The sequence below is a fragment of the Synchiropus splendidus genome, chromosome 1 (assembly GCF_027744825.2).
Source record: "Synchiropus splendidus isolate RoL2022-P1 chromosome 1, RoL_Sspl_1.0, whole genome shotgun sequence".
Taxonomy (NCBI): Eukaryota; Metazoa; Chordata; class Actinopteri; order Syngnathiformes; family Callionymidae; genus Synchiropus; species Synchiropus splendidus.
In genome coordinates, this window is record NC_071334.1 from 3,310,601 (window position 1) to 3,333,537 (window position 22,937).

The 22,937-nt window shown below is 43.2% G+C and overlaps 2 protein-coding genes across 4 annotated transcripts in view; one reads left to right on the plus strand and one right to left on the minus strand.

Moving 5' to 3' along the window:
* The window catches only part of LOC128762776 (NACHT, LRR and PYD domains-containing protein 12-like), a 65,293-nt gene extending 62,575 nt beyond the window's left edge, over nucleotides 1-2,718 (minus strand). For all 3 annotated transcript variants that reach the window (XM_053872415.1, XM_053871688.1, XM_053873281.1), the window contains exons 1-4: nucleotides 2,385-2,718; nucleotides 484-562; nucleotides 274-408; nucleotides 73-189 (exon numbers count right to left, since the gene is read on the minus strand). In XM_053872415.1, coding sequence (XP_053728390.1) covers nucleotides 73-189; nucleotides 274-408; nucleotides 484-562; nucleotides 2,385-2,421 — 368 coding nt within the window. In that variant the 5' untranslated portion in view covers nucleotides 2,422-2,718. The remainder of the gene's footprint in view (nucleotides 1-72; nucleotides 190-273; nucleotides 409-483; nucleotides 563-2,384) is intronic.
* A 3,459-nt stretch (nucleotides 2,719-6,177) lies between these two features.
* On the plus strand, nucleotides 6,178-7,676 carry LOC128747342 (uncharacterized). Its single transcript, XM_053845589.1, has 2 exons — nucleotides 6,178-6,953; nucleotides 7,206-7,676. Exons 1-2 carry the CDS (start codon nucleotides 6,231-6,233, stop codon nucleotides 7,530-7,532), a joined length of 1,050 nt encoding a protein of 349 aa, XP_053701564.1. The 5' UTR covers nucleotides 6,178-6,230; the 3' UTR covers nucleotides 7,533-7,676.
* Nucleotides 7,677-22,937: the final 15,261 nt, after the last annotated feature.

The following is a 22,937-nucleotide window of genomic DNA, read 5'->3' on the forward strand; positions in this document are numbered from 1 at the left end:
CAACTCTGATGAACACTTCAACCATCTGACCACGCGATGTCCTCTCAGTGTTGCTCCTGCTCTGTCTCTCACCTGCTCCTCCTCTGATGCTCCTGTCCTCCTCTGAAGTCAATCATCCTTCCCATAGACGCGTCACTCTTCAGAGACTGACAGCTGAGTTCAGGCTCTTCTGGTTTCTCCTGATGGATCCTGATGGAGACACAACTCTGATCAACACTTCAACCATCTGACCATGTCATGTCCTCTCAGTGTTACTCCTGCTCTGTCTCTCACCTGCTCCTCCTCTGATGCTCCTGTCCTCCTCTGAAGTCAATCATCCTTCCCATAGACGCGTCACTCTTCAGAGACTGACAGCTGGGAGCAGGTCCTGGTCTGTGTCCTCGTCCAGCGGCGTCTGATGTGAGTGATCTGAACACACAGAAGTTGCAGTGTGGAAATGATTTCAAGTGTTTGGAGCTCTGACAGGAGAACTGATCTTCTCACCTCTGAGCTCTGGTCTGGCTGCCATGGTCCTCACCCAGAGGGGCTTTAGTGGGAGGAGCTTCCTCCTCTCTGTCCAAACCTTCACACCAACACAACAGCAGCATCACTGGTGCTTCTTGTCAACAGGCAAACTTCAGTCATCAGGTTCAGAGCAGCAGCACAACAAAGTCATGAGAGAAGAAAGACGATGTGGACAGAAGAGTCCCTCGCATGTGATGTCAACATTCTCCATGGAGGTCAGCATGGTGTGGTCTGATGGTGGATGGAAGAACCTGCTGCTCATCTGAGTCACTGCTTCTTCTCTGTGACCTCACTGACCTCAGTCTCAGCTCAACTTCATGCTGAGCCTCGGACCATTCATGGCTTCACGTCAAACATCTGATCTCTGTGGTGTTTGACTGGGACTGGAGCCTGACGTCCTGACAGAGGAGCACACACTTGATCTCCTGAGCTGTGTGTGTGTCAGTCTGGAGTCCTCACAGCAGAGACACTTGGATAGAAGCTGGGGCTGCACTTCAAACACCTTCATCAATCAGATCCAACACAATCTTGAAGCAGCTCCAAACTCTCTTCAGTGTTCAGAGCCACATTCATGTGTTCACTCACTGAGAGCAGAACACGCTGCTGCTGTTCTTCTCATGACGTCTGACTCTGTGGTTTGGTCTTTGGGGCACTTTTTATTGCTTCAGTCCAAAGAGCCAAGAACAAATACCTCCATAAATACACAAACACTTAGATTCCTGTCCCTGTAATATATTTATATATTCACATGCGTCTTTGCATCTGCAGTTATACAGCAGTTGTACTAAACTTCCCTTCCTCCTGTAAGTTCAGGTCACCTTGTTCTGGGAGCACTGATAAATCATTGGCTCAGAACTTTGGTGAGTCATCGTCGTCTCGCTGTGATTCTCTCCAAACTGTCAAATGTCTTTCGATGTCTTCCTCCATTGTGTAGCTCAGAGCAGATGTGGTGTCAGCTGTGATGGTTTTCTTGGCCACCAGAGGCTTGAACCTCAACACAGCCACCTTCTCCTGATGCTCTCTCTACTCTGCAGGATTCCCAAAAGAAACAAACTCCCTCCAGACAGGACTTTTGCCTTCGTACAAGGTCATTCCCAGTCTACACCTGGTATCACTGCATCCATCTGCAGCTCCCACCTTCTCTTTGTGTCTTATACTTGATGAGCGAGACTGTGTCTCCACCTCCAGAGTTTTCTGCTCAGGATGTGAAGGAACAGATTTCCTGTTGAACAACCTTCAACATGTGTCAGAATGGTGAAGAAACAAGTGACTCAGTTGATCACAACAGACGACGTCTGTGGGACCAAATCTGAGGTGCAGCCTTTCAAAAGTCTGATATCTATTGTGTTCAGGAACCAAAGCCAAATCAATATTGTCTATTGAACCACCTCTAACTCTCCTTCTGTTTCCACATGTCTGTGCTCATGTTGTTTTCTTTCACATCTAGAGAGACACACGTTTGAGGAGGTCAGATCAGGACACCGTCATAGAGCAGGAGCTTCTCTGGAAATGACTTGTCGCCCAGTGCAGTGGAATATTGGAGGGAAAAGACACCATTCAATGGCGCCATTCAACCCTGCATGTTCATGTTTGCTGCCTTAGTTCACAATGTTCCACTGCACTGGCCCACGACTCATTTCCAAGGGAGAGAAGCCACTTGGATGCTCAGTTTTCTGACCAACTCAAATGGACTTTTCCACAACAAGAGATTTGGCCACAAGATGGCGCCATCGTCGGCTGTTGATTTGGGTCACGTCACAGTTTCCTGATCAATCTTCCTCAGAGAAACACTCCAGTCAACAAGTGCGTCTTTACTCGGATCCTCGAATGTCAAAGGTGACGTCAGACTCATGAGGCTCAAGTCAAACCAAGTCACTGACCTGTGAGCGAGGCTCCTCTCCTCAGTCTCGGGTCCATGTCGGAGCTCAGTTGTTCCGGTCCAAAGTTGTGAACTCAGATTGTGTTCGATGTCAGTGTGTTGATCCACAGCAGTGAGTCCCGTGTGTGTGTGTGTGTGTGTGTGTGTGTTCCACCACCGCCTGGATGATCGGAGCTGGAGAGACTGGAAATATTGGAGTGAAAAACAGCCTTCAGATCAGACGGGAATCGGACCCTCTGGTTCCGCGCGTCTCTTACTTTCACTTTCGAACCCCTCCCCCACACACCCGTCACCCGGAAACAGCAGTGTTGTAGGAGTGAGTGTGGAGTGTCTGCCGCTGTTCGTGTATGTGTGGTGTGGCCGCTGCGTGTGGGAGGGGCTGCCGGGAGATTGACGTCTCTCTGGGGAAGAAAAACGTGTAGAAGTGCCCGGTACGTGTCAAGTTCGAACTACGAAGAAATAAACCATAAGAACGCTCTACCAAAGACTCGACTCATCCATGTCCCAGCTCCAGCCGACGAAAAGGACATTAAACCCTGGAGTGCGCGCTCCAGCCTTGGAGGTGACGGAACACCTCCCCTGTGACGCCCGACCACGGTCCGGTGAGGAGGCAGGAAAGGTTTAACAGCAGCCCCACTGTGGGAGTAGATCAGCGCCATCAGGACAGTGATCGGTGAACTGAACAAATCAAAAATTGAAACATTGAAGTTTTCGATTCAGCGTTGTAACAGTTAATGTTTTTATATGTTGAATTTCGCAATCTGTATATTTAGAGGTTGGATTTGTTTCTAACTGAATTCAATTCATTTTATTATTATTTTATAAATCAGTCTTTTTTATTGATGTCATTTGTAGCCTTTAAAAAATCCAAGATACCGTGGCTGCAGCCTGGAGAACGGGGCGGAGCTCAACATCGAGCTCAAGCCTTCTGCCCACGACATACACCTGGCATGACACATCAGGCGGGAGAAAACCAACCAACAGACAAAAATAAAAATAGCATTGATCGTCACTAACTGTGTACTCGAGGAGAGACATGTTCATCTGTGAAATGACCATTTAAAAAGAAGCAACTAACGTAGTAACAACGGAGACGGTTTTTATAGCACCATCCAGTGGTACATTTTAGAACTGCACGTTATTTGAGCAACGACTTGATTTTTTTTTTATTTACATGACGATGACAGGTGGACAGAACAGATAATTCAGTCTTAGTCTGAAAAAAGGCTTTTGTGTCACTCAAATTACAGTGTACGTGGTTTTGCTGTACAAATATGTCACCTTCACCTTCTTCTGCCGCTTATCCGGGGTCGGGTCGCGGAGGCAGCATTCGGAGCAGGGAAGCCCAAACTTCCCGGTCCGCACAAACCCCCTCCAGCTCTTCCCGGGGGATCCCGAGGCGTTCCCAGGCCAGACCGGAGACATAATCTCTCCAGTGAGTCCTGGGTCTTCCCCGGGGTCTCCTCCCGGTAGGACATGCCCGGAACACCTCCCCAGGGAGGCGTCCGGGGGCATCCGGATCAGATGCCCGAGCCACCTCAGCTGGTTCCTCTCGATGTGGAGGAGCAGCGGCTCCACCCCGAGCTCCTCCCGGATGACCGAACTCCTCACCCTATCTCTAAGGGTGCGCCCAGCCACCCTGCGGAGGAAACTCATCTCAGCCGCTTGTATCCGCGATCTCATCCTTTTGGTCATGACCCAAAGCTTGTGACCATTGGTGAGGTGGGAACGTAGATTGATCGGTAAATACAGAGCTTCGTCTTGTGACTCAGCTCCCTCTTCACCACGACGGTCCAATACAGCGGCCACATCACTGCTGCCGCTGCACCAACCCATCTATCAATCTCACGCTCCCCTTTTCCCTCACTCGAGAACAAGACCCCGAGATACTTAAACTCCGCCACTTGAGGCAAGAACTCTCCACCAACCTGGAGAGAGCAAACCACCGTGTTCCGGTCGAGAACCATGGCCTCAGACTTGGAGGTGCTGATCCTCATCCCGGCCGCTACAGGTGTACAGGTTTTGCTGTACAAATATGTGTTCATACTAATACATTTCAATTGTGTACTCAGCCCGCACACAATACTGGAGGACACTTGAAACAAAGTTTCACCACAATAATAATCAAGACAATATACACATGCAACTGTTTGATTTTATTGTGAGCCTCTTCATTTCAAATGAAGCAAAGACCTCAAGGTTGTGGACCCTGAAAGAGAGAACAGTAAAGTCAGCAAGTTAGAGTTCGAGTCTAATGTGTAAAAATGGGCAGATCCACAAATATGTACTGAGTCTTTGCAGTTCACGGTACAGGGGCCTTCAATATGACTGTCAACCATCAAATGTGCCCCTTTAGAGGTGCAGAATGGCCAAAGTCCAGGGCTGCATTCTTGTTTCTTTGGGATCACAGCCAATCTCCCAAGTGTAATGTGTCTCTGTAGAGACAACAAAATGAGCAGACAGAGTCACGCTGAACAAATGCAACACATGTCAGACTTTTAAACAAGGCTCCACCTTTCCATCATGAAGACGTCATTGATTCTGACAAATGTGTATCTTGTTACACAACTTGTCACATGTTCAATGTAACGTATGAACATTTTTGCCAGACACATAAGTCCTGAATGTTATGCTAGGTTGTCATTACACTCTAAAATATTGATCATGAGACCAATAAAATGACACATTTAACATCGGGCGACGTTGCTTTAGAAGTGCGGCATCACAACGATATAATACGATATGATCAGGGAACCTGTTAAGAACATATTCAATGGTGAGGGGTCGTTCTTTGAACGTCTCTTCAAAATGAGCTAAGAACTACGAGTCATCTCAAGGAACGACTAGTTCAGCGCAGATACAGTTTCCTCACGTCACCGTCATTTGTATTTTATTTTGAAAGGCGCTGCTGGAATTGGAGTCTTGTCATTCACTTCCCTTGAGTAATGAACAAGGCTTCATCGTCCGCTGTAGCTCCAACAGAAGCGCTGGCTCCCTCTGCTTTGTTGTTGTTGTTGGATGAATAGTTCCTCAAATATGAGTGAGTGCCTGGATCATGATCAAGAAGATGCTCCAGGTAACACGTCTTTCCTTTATGATGAGTAACTTGATGAGCCCACAATTGTGATTGTGGCACGCAGAAGGATGAGCGGGACCACGTGGTCGTCGGGGTGAGGGACAAACAAGTGTCTCAAAAACGACCAATGAAAAGTGAGCTGGCGCTGCGCACGGCAATAGAGATGAGCAGTTAGTCCAGTCTCAGAAGGTGCAAAGTGTGGACAACATTCAAGTCCTGAAAAAGAGGGCACAAGAGAAAACTGTAGAAAATACAGAAGAGGATTAAGGCCAGTAAAGAAAATAAAAAAAAAAATTGGCAGAATTCTGACTTTTTTCTCAGAATTCTGACTTTTGACTGTTGAGTACCTAAAGGAAATGCTCCATGTAGCTTGTAGCTTCGCTGCTAATTCATAAAAAAGAGACTGACGTGACAATCCATATATGTCACGGTGATGTCATATACACATAGACACACATATGCACACACACGTCTGTATTTTACTACGAACTGGGAAGGTTGATGAGTGGAGTGAACTGTTGTAACTGACACAACACCATAAATGAAAACATTATTCTTTACAAAATATATTATATGCATCCTGTTTTGTCAGACGCTACATTATTTCAGTAATTCTAAAATATGATTGGTTTTGATCTTTTCTTGTGCAGATAAAGCGACTGATGGAGGCTACAACTCACACAGTGGCGGCTGAAAAGCCAGATTTGGATGACTTCATCAAGCTGTGCTTCAGACTTTCACTCAGCAATAAAGAAATACTTGCAGACTGTCATGAGTATTCGGACTCTGAAGAGAATATGCCGAAGACTTGGTTTGTATCGAAGAAAGAACCAGTCAGACCTGGGAGAAGTGTTGGCTTTTATCCAGCATGAGATCATGACGAGTGGGCAGACGCAAGGTTATCGATGGCTTCATCTACGAGCAATTCAGAAAGGATTTGTTGTGTCACAAGACACAATACTGCAAATGATAAAAATGGTTGACCCCGTTGGTGTGGAATTAAGAAGAGCACGACGCCTACGAAGAGGGCAATACAGCTGCAGAGGACCAAATGCTGTTTGGCACATGGATGGCTATGAGAAACTGAAACCCTATGGGGTTGGCATCCATGGCTGCATTGATGGGTTTAGCCGATATGTATTATGGGCAGAGGCCTACACCACAAACAATGATCCGAAGGTGGCTGCAAGTTACTTTATTCAAACAGTTTCACGCATCGGTGGATGCCCAGAAAGGATCCGTGCTGACAGGGGCACAGAAAATGGCCATGTTGAACAGACGCAAATGTTTTTGCGAAGAAACCACTCAGATAGCTTTGCAGGGGACAAAAGCTTCCTTTATGGAAGAAGTACCGCCAATCAGCGCATTGAAGGATGGAGGACCACCCTCCAATTCTGGATGAATTTATTTCAAACTCTTCAGGATGATGGTCACTTCACAGGAAACCTTCTGGATAAAAGCCTGATCCAGTTCTGCTTTCTCAATCTCATGCAGGTAAAAGACTTTGCCTGTGCATATTATTTTTTCTGCATTTATTATTTTCTGCATATTATTTAATTAATCAATGGTAAAATGTAATTCTGAAATACTTGAAGTAAGACAGTCAGACGTACTAAAGATACTTTTGTCATTTTGCATAGTGCATACTGTAGATGGGAGGACTCAAACAAGCAAGTTGAATGTTCATAAAGTTGCTGCGCAAAATGTCCATAACATCAATACTTAACTATTCCACTTTTTGGGCAGGATGAGCTGGATGAAGTTGTGAACACATGGAACTCCCACAAAATAAGATCAAGGCTGACCGGTGATGCAGCTTCAGGTCGGCCAGTCGTCATGTATTCACTCCCTGCCATTCACAGTGCTGAGGATCGACTGACATCTGCTGAAATGGAAGAGCTCATTGTATGTATGGAAGAGTGCACGGCAAAAGCCCCGTTTCCTTGTGATGAAACTGTTTTTGAGCTGTGTTGTCTGCTCATGGAGGAAAATGAATGGCATGCTCCATCAGATCCATCAGATGCAAGTGATTTGTACATTACATTGAGGGAAGAAATATTGAAGATTGTATGACACGTCTATTGATGTAATATTTATTAAAACTTCAACATCTAACTGTGCCATTAAGAGAATGACACATTTTTTGTCCTTTGAGTTTATGTATTGTGATTTTTCACACATGACATTTTAAATGTATTTTCTGTAAGTCACCAATGAATAAAAGGGCATTAAACATTTCACAGTTCAGTTGTGATGAATCTATGTCAAACTTCACCTACCAAAATGAGTGACAGAAAATAGTTTCCTGTGTATTAGTTCGCTGTCTACAATGTCGTTTAGTTTTGATTGGTTCCATAAATATTTATGAAGTACTATCTATTGCAGAAAACATTTTAGAAAACACATGAACAACATGATGAGACCCTTCATGTTTACACACTTAATAAACCCTCAGGTGAAGACAGAAATACAAAGTTGTGGAAGAGTGAGTTTATTGAATGCAATAAAATATTACTCTTCATAGTAGCAGCATGGTATATATGAAAATGAGTTTCATTTTTTCACGTTTTTCCAAAAGTCCATTTTTTCTTTTTAATGGGAGCTGTTTTGTCTTGCAAAAATTGAAGAGAGCAATTCGGTCTCCATAACAGGGGATGTAATTGGCGAGACTTTCATCATCCATCAGTGAGATGACGTCACTATCAATCTGCACAAGAAAAACAGCAAAAAAAGACGATCAATTAAAATATAACAGAATCACAAAGCATTGTAAGCATTGTAAAATTGTAAATAAAATACAAACTGACAAAAATGCTGCAACTGTTACACGGTGAAATATATTAAGAATTAGTGATGGTACATATATGCATAAAAATATTATAAGCTTAATGAGTCTAAAATTAGATTCAACACATTCGACAACAAACGACAACAGCAGCGTGAAGCATGTGAGCAATATAAGAACAAGAAATATGATTAACAACAGTGCTATAGACTGTCTTGTTGCCCTAGAAGGTGTAGTGTAGTGGAGTTCACTGATATTAGCGATAGTTAAAGGAAGGTTTTTGTTGGCCAACAGGGCGAATGTTTAAGGCTTGACGAAGCATCGGCGAGTGAGTGTGACGGGCGTAAAATAAAATGCACGCACCAAACGAACAGTTGCCTTCATTCAAGTTCCCAATATATTACAAACACACTCACATCGTCTCTGACACGGCGGCGGTGACTCTAGAACATTAGATACGTCTCTTTTGTGCGCTGAACATGTGAATGTCTGCAAAATAAGTCACCAAAGTCAGGAGATGACTACCGCGCTCACATGCATGTATGTTAATGGGACGATGGTTAATAGCGTCAAGACGTGCTGGTTTGTTCAAATGTGGTCCGTTTGTTCAGTGGACGCACAGTTTCTCTTATTTTACAATCGTGTATTTGACTGATTTAATGAAAGCTGTAGTGTATGGACTATTTAGTCCATCGGAGTAATATTATCTGTTGTGCCTTGTCACGCACTATTTGTTGTTCTAGTGCATTGATCTGCCTGTTTAAGATTGACGCTCCGATCGCTCGCTAGTAAAGTTGTGTGATACGAAACTCTGCATCCGTTGGATTATTTGCCACAAACACCACAAATTGGCGACGAGCACGAACCTCATCGGTGCTGCACGATCCGAGCTGCACTGACAGTTGAAGGAGACGGCGGAGCTCAGCGGCGAAAGAGAAAAGGCAAGCAGAAAGTAAAGAACGACTCGTGAGTGAACAAGCTAACGGCGACCTGTAACGTTAAAGTGTGGACCACGGACAGACGTGAACATGTCTTTTGTCGGAAAAATAGAAGAGTTTGATAGCACAAATGAAGACTGGGAGTCTTATATTGAAAGGGTCGAACTTTACTTCACTGCAAATGATGTGGGGGAAGAAAAGAAAGTGCCCACACTGCTCAGCATCATAGGTGTTAAAACATACAGCCTCCTCAGAAACTTGCTGGCACCTCAGAAGCCCTCCACACAGATGTTTCAAACCATTGTGGATATACTAAAAAATCACTTGTGCCCCAAACCACTAGTGATAGCAGAGAGATTCCGTTTTCACAACAGGAACCAGTCTAAAGACGAAGGCATCTCAGATTATCTGGCAGAACTACGTCGGCTGACTCAATTCTGTGAATTTGGAACTGGACTTTCTGATGCCCTGCGAGACAGACTGGTTTGTGGAATGCATTGTCAAAGCACACAAAAAAGGTTGCTGTCAGAAAAAGATCTCACACTGGAAAAAGCCCTGGCCATTGCAGCATCTATAGAAACAGCAGCTAAAGACGCCCTGGAGTTACAGAAGAAAGCTGTAGAAAGTGGCATACACAAAATGTCAAGAAATGAAAACAGAAAACAGGAACACAGGTGTTACAGATGTGGAAAAAGGTCCCATGATGCAAATGACTGCTGGTTCAAGGACAAAAACTGCAGAAAATGTAACAAAACTGGACCTATAGAGAGAGTCTGCAGACAAAAGTTAAGTGACAACCAAGTACAGAGAGAAAGACCACACAGAGATAAAAAGTCAAGATATAAAGGCAAACATGTGCATAAAGTGACAACCTGTGAAAGTGGATCAACATCAGAGTCTGATAATGTTGAGCTGGCTTGCTTGGAGTTGCATGACATGACTGAAGAAGATGACAGGGAAACCATCTGGGTCACTCCAGACGTATCCGGCATGAAACTGAAAATGGAGCGAGACACAGGCTCAGCCTTGTCTGTCATATCAAAAGCAGACTACTGTCGACTATTCCACAACTTACCGCTACAGAGGACATCTGTGCAACTCAAGACCTACACTGGTGAGAAAGTGAGCCCTCTAGCTAAGCTGAAAGTGAAAGTGTCTTATGAAGGCAAAACACAACAACTGATGCTGTACGTGTTAAGAAAAGGAGGACCACCACTCTTTGGTCGAGAATGGCTGCGAAAGATCCGACTGAACTGGCACGCTATCAAAGCCATGCATTTGGCTCAGCCAGGCAGTTTGCCCAGCGCCACAGAAAGACTATTGCAGCTTCTAAAGAGCCACGAGGAAGTGTTTGCTGATGGTATAGGCACTCTCAAAGGGATAAAGGCAAGAATTGAGTTGACTGAAAATGCAACTCCTAAATTCCACAAAGCCCGCCCTGTTCCATATGCACTGAGGCCAAAAGTAGAGGCAGGACTGCAGAGCTTAGTCGCCTCTGGTGTCCAGTCAAAAATTGAATGGAGTGAGTGGGCAACACCTATAGTACCAGTGATGAAGAAAGGTAAGGCTGACGCTGTTCGAATATGTGGAGACTTCAAAGTGAGTGTAAATCCTGTGCTACGGACTGTACAGTATCCCCTGCCACGTATTGAGGACATCTTTGCATCGCTTGCAGGAGGAGAGAAGTTTTCAAAGATCGATCTAGCCCAAGCGACCTACAGATGGAAGTTGAAGAATCCAGCAGGAAATTCCTCACAATCAACACTCATAAAGGACTGTTTCAATATAACAGGCTCGTGTTCGGTGTTGCCTCTGCTCCAGCAATCTGGCAAAGAGCCATGGATCAGGTGCTCCATGATGTTCCAGGAACACTATCTTGACGACATCATAGTGACCGGCAAGAATGACGACGACCATCTGCAAAATCTCAGCAGGGTGCTTACTAAACTATGTGAGTATGGTCTGCGTGCAAAGAAAAGTAAGTGTGAGTTTTTCAAGAATGAAATTTCATACTGTGGACACGTCATTGACAAAAATGGGTTGCACAAATCAAAAGAGAAAACGGAGGCTATACTTCAGGCACCAAAACCAGAAAATGTGTCTCAGCTGAGATCATATTTGGGTCTGGTCAACTACTATCATAAGTTTCTACCAAACTTGGCGACAACGCTCCACCCACTCAACGTGCTACTGCAAGTGGGAACAAAATGGGAGTGGTCTGAAGAGTGCAATAGAGCATTCAAAGAGACAAAAAAGACTGATTACGTCAGATGAACTATGAACCCACTATGACCCAACACGACCCATTAGATTGGCCTGTGATGCTAGTCCTTATGGGATTGGTTGTGTTCTGTCACACCTGATGAAGGACGGATCTGAACGCCCCGTTGCTTTTGCCTCCAGATCACTGTCAAGTGCAGAACGCAATTATGCGCAGATTGACCGTGAAGCCCTCAGTCTAGTGTGGGGGATTAAAAAGTTCCACCATTACCTTTATGGCCAAAGGTTCACTCTTGTAACTGACCATCAACCACTTGTTTCAATTTGTAATCCTCGAAAAGGGATTCCAGTGATGTCAGCCACCCGTTTACAACGGTGGGCACTCTTCCTTGGAGCTCACTCATATGACATTGAATTCAGAGGGACGAAGCAACATTGTTTGTCACGCCTGCCCCTGTTAACAACTGAAGGAGAAATGGCTCCTCATCCAGATCCAGCGGAGGTGTTTCACTCAGTAGTGGTACAAGAGTTACCAGTGACAAATTCAGAAATACAGAGACACACCAAGAATGATCCCACACTGTCAAAAGTGTATGAAATAACCATGCGAGGATGGCCAGCACATGGTGAAACCCTATTCCCTGAGTTCTCTGCGAGACGAGACCAACTCTCAATCTGCCAAGGCACCCTAATGTGCGGTTCCCGGGTCGTGGTCCCTCCAAAACTCCGAACCAGAGTGTTAGAAACTCTCCACGAAGGACATCTTGGTACTGTCAAGATGAAGAGCCTCGCCCAGAGCTACGTCTGGTGGCCAGGTTTAGATAAACAACTTGAAGACATCACCAAAGGATGTTCAGGTTGTAACAAAGTCCAAAATGCACCACCAATATTTGCTAAAAATGGTCTGCCTGAACAAATTGTGAGTGACAATGGATCACAATTCACTTCGGATGAGTTTAGATCCTTCATGAAGCGGAATGGAATCAAACATCTTACATCAGCACCTCATCACCCAGCAACAAATGGGTTGGCTGAAAGAGTTGTACAAACTTTCAAGAAGTCCATTAAAGCCATGGAAAAAGAAGACATTACTCGACAACACAAACTGGACAACTTTCTTTTCGTGTACAGAAACTCTATACATTCAACCACAAACCAAGCACCCGCAATGCTGTTCATGGGCAGAACTCTCAGGTCCCGTATTGATCTCTTGAAACCAAATTTACGGAGGGAGGTGCAGAACAAACAGTTTTGTCAGTTGTCTAGCAAGACTGCGAGAGACTTTCAGATTGGTCAGGAAGTCCTGGCACGTGATTACAGAAGAGACAAGGACAAGTGGACCCCAGGAAAAATAACAACAAGATCCGGACCACTGATGTACACAGTTGATGTGGGAGAACAAACATGGAGACGTCACGTGGATCAGATTTTGGATGCACAACCAAAGCGTGATGATTCTGCATCTCAAGACACATGTAATACTGATGCCACCGACACAAATGTGTCTACTTCAACTGAGATTCCTGTTTTGGACACAACAAACAACAAATCTATCCCTAAATTTACTCCACAAGTCCAGAGGCGCGACCCTGATAGGCACAGAGTACCCCCCAAGAGACTGGACTTGTAGTTCATATATGTTCCAGATATTGTTTTGAATGATGTGTATAGTGGAATGCAAGTACACATATATTTGAAAGAAATTCAGGTAAATTTTGTATTTGAATGGATTGTTGTTAATCATTAGAACTGTTATCCATTCAATTTAAAGAGGGAGGACTTGTAGTGTATGGACTATTTAGTCCATCGGAGTAATATTATCTGTTGTGCCTTGTCACGCACTATTTGTCGTTCTAGCGCATTGATCTGCCTGTTTAAGATTGACGCTCCGACCGCTCGCTAGTAAAGTTGTGTGATACGAAACTCTGCATCCGTTTGGATTATTTGCCACAAACACCACAAGTGCAATGTTGTGTATGAGGAGCGCTGTCTGCCTCTTCCTTAATTACGTGGTGATCGCTGGCTCCGTCAAGCAAGCAAAAGGGCTGGATGCAAAGTGTCGCTGAGTTCTACAAATGCTATATGACGTCACCATGACGTATCTGGACTGTCTCTTCAATCCTTTTGTCTGAAGGAACCAACGACTCCTAATCTGCATATTCACGCGGGTAGATCCCATCAATGTGATATGAATTAGCAACGAAGCTACAAGCTACATGGAGCATTTCCTTTAGGTACTCAACAGTCACCAAATGAAGGCAATATGTTACTCACCCTCTGCTCCTCCATAAGTGAGATGATGTCCTCTGAAACTCCTCGACTGCGCAAAAAGTAACAGGTCAACGACATGTTGTCTCTTCACAGCTACACAGCAATCTGACGTTTCTCGCCCCACAATTCATTGCTCAACGTCACAAAGTCACAATTCCAAAACCATAGAAAGGTGCAGAATAAAACAAAGGTCACGGGTACAAGATGTGGTCGGAGTCATGACGGTGAACTGTGCCCTGCAAGAGGACAGAAATGGCTGAAGTGGAACCAAAGTGGAAATGTCAGAGGTGGTGCAGCAACATGAGGGCACCGTGGTATATATGGACGACACACTGGTGTTTGGAGAAACACAGGAGGTGCACGATCAAAGACTCAAGAGGCTCCTTGAGACAAGTCCTGACCAAAGGTGGCATTTCCCCAAACCCAGAGCGAGTCAAGGCCATAACAGCGCTGGAGCCACCCGGAAACATCAGTTGAACTGAGAAGATGTCTGGGGATGGTGAACTATCTCGGGCGATATCGACCACACTTGTCCACAGTGCTGCAGCCTCTGAATGAATGAGTCAAATCTGGGAACAGCTGCTGTTGGGGCAAACAGCAAAAGCAGCTTTCATCGAAGTGAAAGAGTTCATCTCCTCCGCTCCAGTTCTGGAGGTCATTGACCCAGCCAAACCAACAGTAGTCAGAGCAGACGGCAGCAGCCATGGGCTCGGGGGAGTCCTCATGCAGAACCACGGTGGAACGTTGAAGCCTGCAGTATCAAAGACAGGACCAGGAGTGATGAGGAACTCCAGTGCGTCCTCAAGCATGTCCATGATGGTTGTAACATTTCCCTGATTAGACTGCCTGCATTCTTCCCTCAGTGGTGATATTTTGCTGAGCTTTGACTTGTTTAGATGGTGTCAAACACCAGGCCAACTCTTCAAGATGGTTGAGACTGTGCCTCATTATGATTCATATGGTTGTTATGCATGAATCTAACTCAGGCATCAGAGGCTCTGAGGTTGTGCTGGTTGGACATTGATACCATGCAATGATGTCCAACCACTTCTTCATTCAAGCAATAAATTACATACAGTGTGTCTGCAAACAGAAACATTTTATCAAAATGGTTTAACATCATGGTATGATGACACTTTGTTTTATTTGTAAAATGTTCAATGTAAAGTCAGTCAAATTGACGTTTAAATCCAACTGAAACTACCATTCAATCGCAGGGTTCCATGTCACCAGTAGGTGGCGAAACTAAGAACTGTAAGACTCAAAAAAGATTGTTTTTACTGAATGAGATTCAATGAACTGAGTCACTAAAATGAACTGTTTTGCCCATCACTACACGACAGCATCATGCGACTTGCTTTATTTTCTTTCAATGATCTTTTCATTGGATTTTCACTCATGAACAAATTCTCACAAAAAAATATTAGATAAAAGTCACTCTTGATAATACAGGCGATAACTTTTGTCATGACTCCAGGTGACCATGTTTTATAACAGTAATGACACAATAGAACAGAAGCAGACTTTCCACACCTGGTTAACAAGAAGAAAAGAAACTTTTTGCCAGTGACAGAAAAAAGAGAAACACAGAGTTCCACCTTCGTACTCATCTTCCAGTGACTCTAGCGCTGTTGTTGTTGGTTTATCGAAAAAAAAAAAAAAAACACTTCCAAGACATTTGATAAAACTTCATTTCAGAACCTCGCAGGGTGCAGCTCATCTTTTCAAGTTTCAAGTTGAACCCCACATCTCATACCCAGTGTGACTGTGAGGGTGGAGCATCATCCTTCCACTTCAAAAGTAGGAACCTTCTCACCAGCAGAGCAGTAAAAGCTGCCACTTTTTCTCCCCCGACTGGAAGCTGAATACCTTCTGGAACACTTCCAAACAGTGCAGTAAAGAGGCTCCATTCCAACTGGACTGTAGAGAGGGCCTCAAAAATATGACTCCAATAAACTGGTGAGTCAGGACAGGTGTTGCTTCTGCTGACTGACACCTCCCACATTCAGGATCCATCTCAGGATGGATTGTAGCCAGTTTAGAGTTGGACAGGTGAGTCTGATGCACAATCTTGAGTTGAAGTCATGAGTGTCTGTCACACATAGAAGATGAATGGAGCTGCTTCAAAACCTTCAGCCAGGTTTGCTCTTCTATTGGGGTTTGGAGCTCCGCCTCCCATTCTGTTCTCATGCGGGATGTGGAAGTTGTGCATGTGATGACATCAGATCCAAAATATTTGAGACTGAACCTTTGGCTTTTGGGTCGGCTCTCATGATAATGTCAATAATTGTGTTCTCTGTTTTTTTTTTTTTTAACAATATTTTTATTGACACATAACAGCAAAAATATATATCTCAACGATCGATATCTTTTTTTTTTTTTCTATTTCCCCCCAACAGTATTCAACAAAGAAATTATGTCAACAACATCGCAATAAAAAATAAGTAGATAGCTAAATTAAGAAAAGAAAAAAAAAAAATAAAAATAAAAACAAGAAAACAAATCAAAAGAAAGAAAAACAGTCACAAAAAAAAAAAAAATCACCTCTACTGCTTAACAACCCTAGTCATGTATAGAAGACATTGTGAGACATATCAACAATATCATATGAGGGGAGATTACAGTCTGGTTGCAGCGTAGCTGATAAAGGGGAGCCACATCTTATCGAACTTGTCAGTGGAACTTCTTAAAAGAAAACAAAGTTTTTCCAATTTCAAATGTTGAATAACATCTCGTCACCACCATTTATAACTGGGAGGACAAGGATTTTTCCAGCTTAACAACATGAGTCGACGGGCAATGATCAGAGTAAACACTGCCATTCTGTATTCAATACCCTGAAGTGGGCAGTTATTGCTGTGGATCCCAAATAGGGCGAGTTTGGGATCAGGGCTGATGACATGCCCTGTCATTTCTGACAAAGTGGTACACATCTGGGACCAAAAGTTCAATCAATTTGGGCAAAGCCAAAACATGTGTCCAAGAGATGCTGGATGTTGTCTGCATCGGTCACAAAGAGGATCCATGTTTGGGTATATTGCGGCGAGTTTCACTTTTGAATAATGAAGACGATGTCACATTTGGAATTGAATGAGTCCATGTCTCCCACATATTGACGTCTGGTGTATGTTTCCTCATGCTTCCTCCCATTCATCATCTGTGAAGGACAGACCCACATCACCCTCCCAGGCAGATTTTAAATGATCTCCAGCTGTTCTTTGTTGACTCATCAAAGTGGTGTAGAGAGAAGAAATGACTCTCCTGGCTGATGGATCTGAAGAGAGAATGAAATCTATTGGTGAGTCCTCTGGTAGATTTGGAAAACAAGCTGAATTTGACTTCATAAAATGTCTGAATTGTAGATATGGAACTGTGGGGAAGATTAAACCTGCCACATAGTTGTTCAAATGAAGAAAATATACCATCTATATAACAGGACTTTATATTCGTTATGCCTTCGTTTCTCCAGGTTTCAAATGAAGAGTCTAATAGCGACGGTAGGAAACAATGATTCGAGTTTATCGGTGCTAAATAAGACATTCTGTGCCACCCATCTTGTTTTCTAACTTGAGACCATATTACCAAAGATTGTGTTGTGACAGAATGATGCTTTGAGTCGTATAATGACAAAGGCAGTGGGGAAAAGACTAAAGCTGCTCATGAGGTTGGATTACAAGACTCTTGTTCCATATTTAACCAGGACAGACTCTTTTCAAATTCAGAATGATGAGTCCAAAAGGACAAAGCACGGATATTACAGGCCCAATAATAAAGTTTCAAATCTGGAAGGTCCATCCCACCTAAAGATTTGCTCCTTTGCAAGAATTCCTTTCTTATTCTCACCTTTCTTTTGTTCCAAATAAATCCAGTTATCGCTTTATCTCAATCTTTAACAAAGGTTTTCTTGATATAAATGGGAATACATTGGAACAAAAATAAAAATTAAGGGAAGTGTGTTCATTTTCACTGCGTTTATTCTCCCAGCTAATGACATGGGGAGATTAGACCACCTGTCAAAATCAGACATGGTTTTACTCAGTAGTGGTTTAAAATTCTGTTTAAATAATTCTGAAATGTGCTGAGTAACAGTAATACCCAAATATTTAAATTAATTATGAACAAGTATAAAGGGTAGATGAGCAAAAGATACATTATTGCCTTTTGAGTTTATGGGATATAACTCACTTTTAGATCAATTTCATTTGTATCCAGACACCCGGCCATGTTCCTCCAAGAGAGCCATAATATTTGACAATGATTTCAATGGCTCTGATATATATATAATCATAGATCGTCTGCATAAAGAGAAACGTTACTTTCTTCTCCTCCCCTCCTAATACCGCTGTCACTCCTCAAACAACGTAGTGCAATAGCCAAGGGTTCAATAGCCGTTGCAAGCAGCAGGGGGGAGAGTGGACAGCCCTGTCTGGTGCCACGGTGGAGCGTGAAATACTGAGATCGAATTGGGCCTGTATTTATAGAGGCTTGAGGGGACATATACAGTATCTTAACCCAAGAAATGAATTTATCTCCGAAACCAAATCTTTTCATGGTGGAAAACAGAAAGTCCCATTGGAGCCGATCAAATGCCTTTTCAGCATCCAGTAAAAGCAGTACTTCAGGGTTTTGGGGAGGAAAATTATTTGAATACAAAATATTCAACAATCTTCCAATATTATCAAATAAATGTCTGTGTTGAATAAATCCCGTTTGATCTGGTGAAATGATTGAAGGCAGAATCTTTTCCAGACACGTTGCGAGTATTTTAGCTCAAATCTTCATGTCGACATTTGAGAGGCTCATTGGTCTGTATGAGCCAGGGTCAGGGTTCTTACCCTCTTTCAGTAGGACAGAGACTCAAGCCTCATAGAAGGTTGGTGGTCATAATTTAGTCTTATAGGACTCATTGAAAACATCAAGATGCACTGGAGATAGAAGATCAGTGAAGGTTTGATCCAAATTTGCACTGAAACCGTCTGGTCCAGGAGCTTTGGAGGATTGGATCCTGTTAAGTGCCATTTTGAGTTCATTCAAAGATATAGAAGTGTTTTGCCCTGATGATCTACTTCTGGTACATTTATTTTGTTCAAAAGCGATCAATTAATCCCTGATCGCCCTCAGATTGTGAAGAATATAGACGGCTGTAAAAGAATCTAACTTGATCATGAATCACTTCTGGGTCAGTTGTCATTTCACCAGAGGTTGTTTGAACCTGGGTGATCATTTTAGATGCTGCCAATTCCTTCAACTGATGAGCCAGAAGTCGTCCTGCTTTTTCTCCTTGTTCATAGGCTTGAAACCTTGCATGTGTCAGAAGTGTGGCAGCCTCTAAATATCCAACCTGGATTGCAGTAGTGCTCTGTCTCTGTCTCTCTACAAGTTCTCTGGAGGGTTAAAAGAGTTTTGCCGGTCAACGTCCCAAATCCTATCAGTGATTTCATTTCTATTTTTAATTTGGGTGCGGTTAACTGATGATTTAAATGAAATGATCTGCCCTCGAATATAAGCTTTAAGAGCTTCCCAGAGTGTCCCCTTAGAAACCTCTGCGTTATCCTTCATTTCCAGGTATATTTTTAGTTTAGTGAAAACAAATTCAATGAAAGACTTATTTGACAAGAGAAGATGATCAAAGCGCCATCACTTTGACATGTTTTTATGTTTAAAGGATAACTGCAAGAGGTGTGGCGCATGGTCTGACACAACTGTTGCCTCATAGTCACATTGTCTAATAGCGGGTAGAAAAACACAATCAATTAAGAAGTCATCAATTCTTGAATAAGAGCGATGGACGGGAGAGAAAACAAGAATATGCCCGATTTGTAGGGTTTTTCAAACGCCAGGGGTCGACCAGTTTATAAGTCTGTAAAAAATGTTTTAGGAATTGAGCTGATTTGGTGATTGGCTGGATGGTTTTAGATGATCTGTCTAAATGTGAATCTAAAACAGAGTTGAAATCACCTCCCAGAATTAAACCATATTTGTTTAAATTAGGAATGGATGAAAACAAGTTTTTGAAGAAGCCCTCATCATCATAGTTGGGTGCATAAATGCTTGCAAGGATAACTGGAACATTGTCCAGCTGACTCTGACAAACTCAAATAAATCCACCCGAGTGTCTGAAATGACTTCTGAAGAAATCAATGGGATATTTTTCCGGACTACGACGGCGGCTCCTCTTGATTTGAAATTCAATTCAGAGTGAAAAACCTGACCAATCCAACCTTTGCGTCGTTTGTGTCTATCTTGATACTTGAAGTGCGTTTCCTGCATAAAGACTATATCCGCCTTCAACTTTCTTCAGTGGTTCAGAATCTTTCCCCTTTTAATGGCATGATTAAGTCCTTTTACATTCCAACTAACATACTGCAGCAGGCTCTCCCCACTGACATTAATATCTACCATACAATGTCAAAGAAAACAATTTTACATAGGTGGACCGCATCACAGAAGTGAAGAAAAGAAAAAGAAAAAAAACAAACAATGAAACAAAAAGCTTTCTTTGAACGTCCATGAACTCGCCCCACCCCTCACACCCATCTGGAACTGATAGGCTGAGCAAAACCTCCCCAGTCAAAGACACACGTGGTGATTTAACACCTCAGTAGCTTCACTTAAACTGGCACATGTGAAGCTAAAACTCCCATTTTAACTAGATATTTCAAAACAGTTACCCACAAGAACAATGACACTGTAAGAGTATCAGAACCACATTATATATATATGTTGGAAAACCTAAACTGAGAAATCACAACTATATGCAACTTGTAACTCCCGTCTCACACTTGTTCATGAGAGATCAAAAGATCGGGGCTCGTCTTCACTCTCCTTGCGAAGGCTGAATTTTGGTGCGATAGAAATCTTCCGCAGTGTCAGGAGAGTCGAAAGTGGGGCCTACTCCATTGAAAGTGACAGACAGTCTGGCCGGGTCGTAAAGGCTGTATACGACCTTAGCCTCTCGTAGCTTGGCTTTGACTACTAGCTAAACTAGCAGAGGTCTCCGAACGAATAGATTCCAATTCATGTTTGAGTTCTTGTCGGTTTTGAAGTCAGTTAGAATTGCATCGCGAGACGCTTTCAGCTGGTCTCTTAGGGCTTGAAGCGTGAGCAGCTCCTGTTCGGCCATGACAGCGGGCTTCGGCGGTGAGGACGGAGGATCCCTACCTTGTTTGTGACTTCCAGACTTAGAATGTTTGCTCATTTCGGTTCGTCAAAACTCAACAGTTCCCTTGTGCAAAAATAAACGCTAATAATATCAAACGTGAGTTTTAGTGAAAAAAGTACGGGAGCAGGTGAGACTTGCGTCTAGCTCATGTCAAGCGGAGTGCTCTCTGCTTTATGAGGGAATTGTGGTCAAACTCTCCTTATAAAATGTCTACGTTGTAAGTGTCTACAAAAATGGGATTTTGACAATAAGTACTTTTTTGCCCGTTGCTCAAATGAAGCAAAGTTATTTTCAATGAAAAGATCCTTGTATCTTTTCAGACCTTTTCTGTGCCAGATATTGAACAATGAGTCCTGCAAGGATGGTTTAAATCTGTGATCCAAGGCCACAGGACTGAATAGACACATGTCATGAAGTCTGAAACCTTTCCTAAACTGGATACATATTTTCACCCAGTTTTGGACTGTTGGGCTGCTACTTGACCCATTGATCAGGCTGCGTGATCGTGGCAACTTTGTACCACTCAGAGCTGGGAGTGAAAGTGAGTTGGAGACAGTTGTTTCCATTCTCACCCAGTCTGGGCAGTTTTTATCCAAGTGATGGTCAATCCAATATGAGGTGAGCTGCCCAGTAATGTTGTCAGACATGAGGCAGTGCCGTTCCTCCTTTCTCTTGAGGCATTTGTCAGAGTTCTTTACGCAGGCGCGGGGGTTTACCACTCCAGATGATGCTGACATTATTGAATCTAGATGTTTAAAGAATGACATGGGGAAGAATATTGGTAAGGTTTGAAATAAATATAAATATAAAAAAAATAGTTTTACCAAATCTAGAATGTTTGGAATTGCTGTCTCTGTTTGTGATGTATAAATGAGCAAATCATCGGCGTATAAGGAGACTGTAGGATTGGAATATAGTCATTTGACCAAAGAGACAAAGTTATTTCCAAAGCCAAATCTTTTCATTGTTTCAAAAAGATATTCTCATTCTATTCTATCAAATGCCTTTTCGGTGTCCATGGCGATAAGACTCTCAGATCCATTTTGGTGAGGAGTATAAATGGTATTCAATTGTCTCCAAATGCTCAAAAAAATGTTTCTCTGTTTGACAAATCTGATCTGGAGATACAATTCCGGGTGAGACTTCTTCTAAACACTGAACCAATATCATGACAAGAGTTTTATCACCGCGATTCAACAAAGAAACCCATATGGCCCATATGATGCACAGATAGTAGGATCCTTGTCTTGTTTTGCTCAGAGTGTGATGCATGTCTGATTCAGAGTGTTTGGAAGATGCCCAGTTTTAAAAGACTCTACAAAGACTGTTGACAAAACAGGGGATAACTGAGTCATCAGTCACACATCCAACTCACTGGGAAAGCCATCTGGCCCTGGAGACTTTCAGGTCTGCAGTGATCTGAGTCCATCTTCTATTTCTACTGGTGTGATCGACCGCTCAAGATTGTGAACAAGATGATCAGCCACTTGTGGCAATATTAGGTTTTGGAAAAAGAAAAGTGTTGAATGCGTGAAGTGACCTCTATAAAACTCTCACAGTACCATTCATAGTGAGTGACTCTGTAGTTCTCTTCCCTTCGTCTGTGACCACAGCACTGATTCTTTGGTTCTTGCTCCCTTCAGCTGCCGAGCCAGAATCTCTCCTGCTTTTTCACCATCTTCATAAAAAGTGCTCTTCTTTCTATTGAGGACGTTTCCAATAAAACAAGATGTGATTTGTGACTCGCTTTATTTTGACACCTGGGCAATGTGCTGGTGTAGATGATCCGAGTCTGGTGAAGCCGTTGTTCTAAGCGCTGAGCTTTTTCTCTATGGGCCGTATTGTTATTTTCTCTGTCCATCAATATCACTTCATTTGTGAACATGTATGCAATATTTTTGGGGTGATGGTCCCATTTTAAGGGGACAGATTGCAAGACATGTGCGGTGATGATGGTGGAAGAACACTGAGATCTGCTCCAGTGAGAAGGTGATGACCTTCCAAACTCATGTGACTCTGGAGTCAAAGACTGAAGAGAGTGAATGACTCCATATGTGATGATGAGGAAAGTCAACAGTGCTGCTTCTAGATCTGCACGGAGG

Coding starts and splice junctions, on each gene's coding strand:
- LOC128747342 (XM_053845589.1), top strand. CDS start 6,231: ATGAGTATTCGGACTCTGAAGAGAATATGCCGAAGACTTGGTTTGTAT. Junction 6,954..7,205: donor GCTTTCTCAATCTCATGCAG/GTAAAAGACTTT, acceptor CTTTTTGGGCAG/GATGAGCTGGATGAAGTTGT.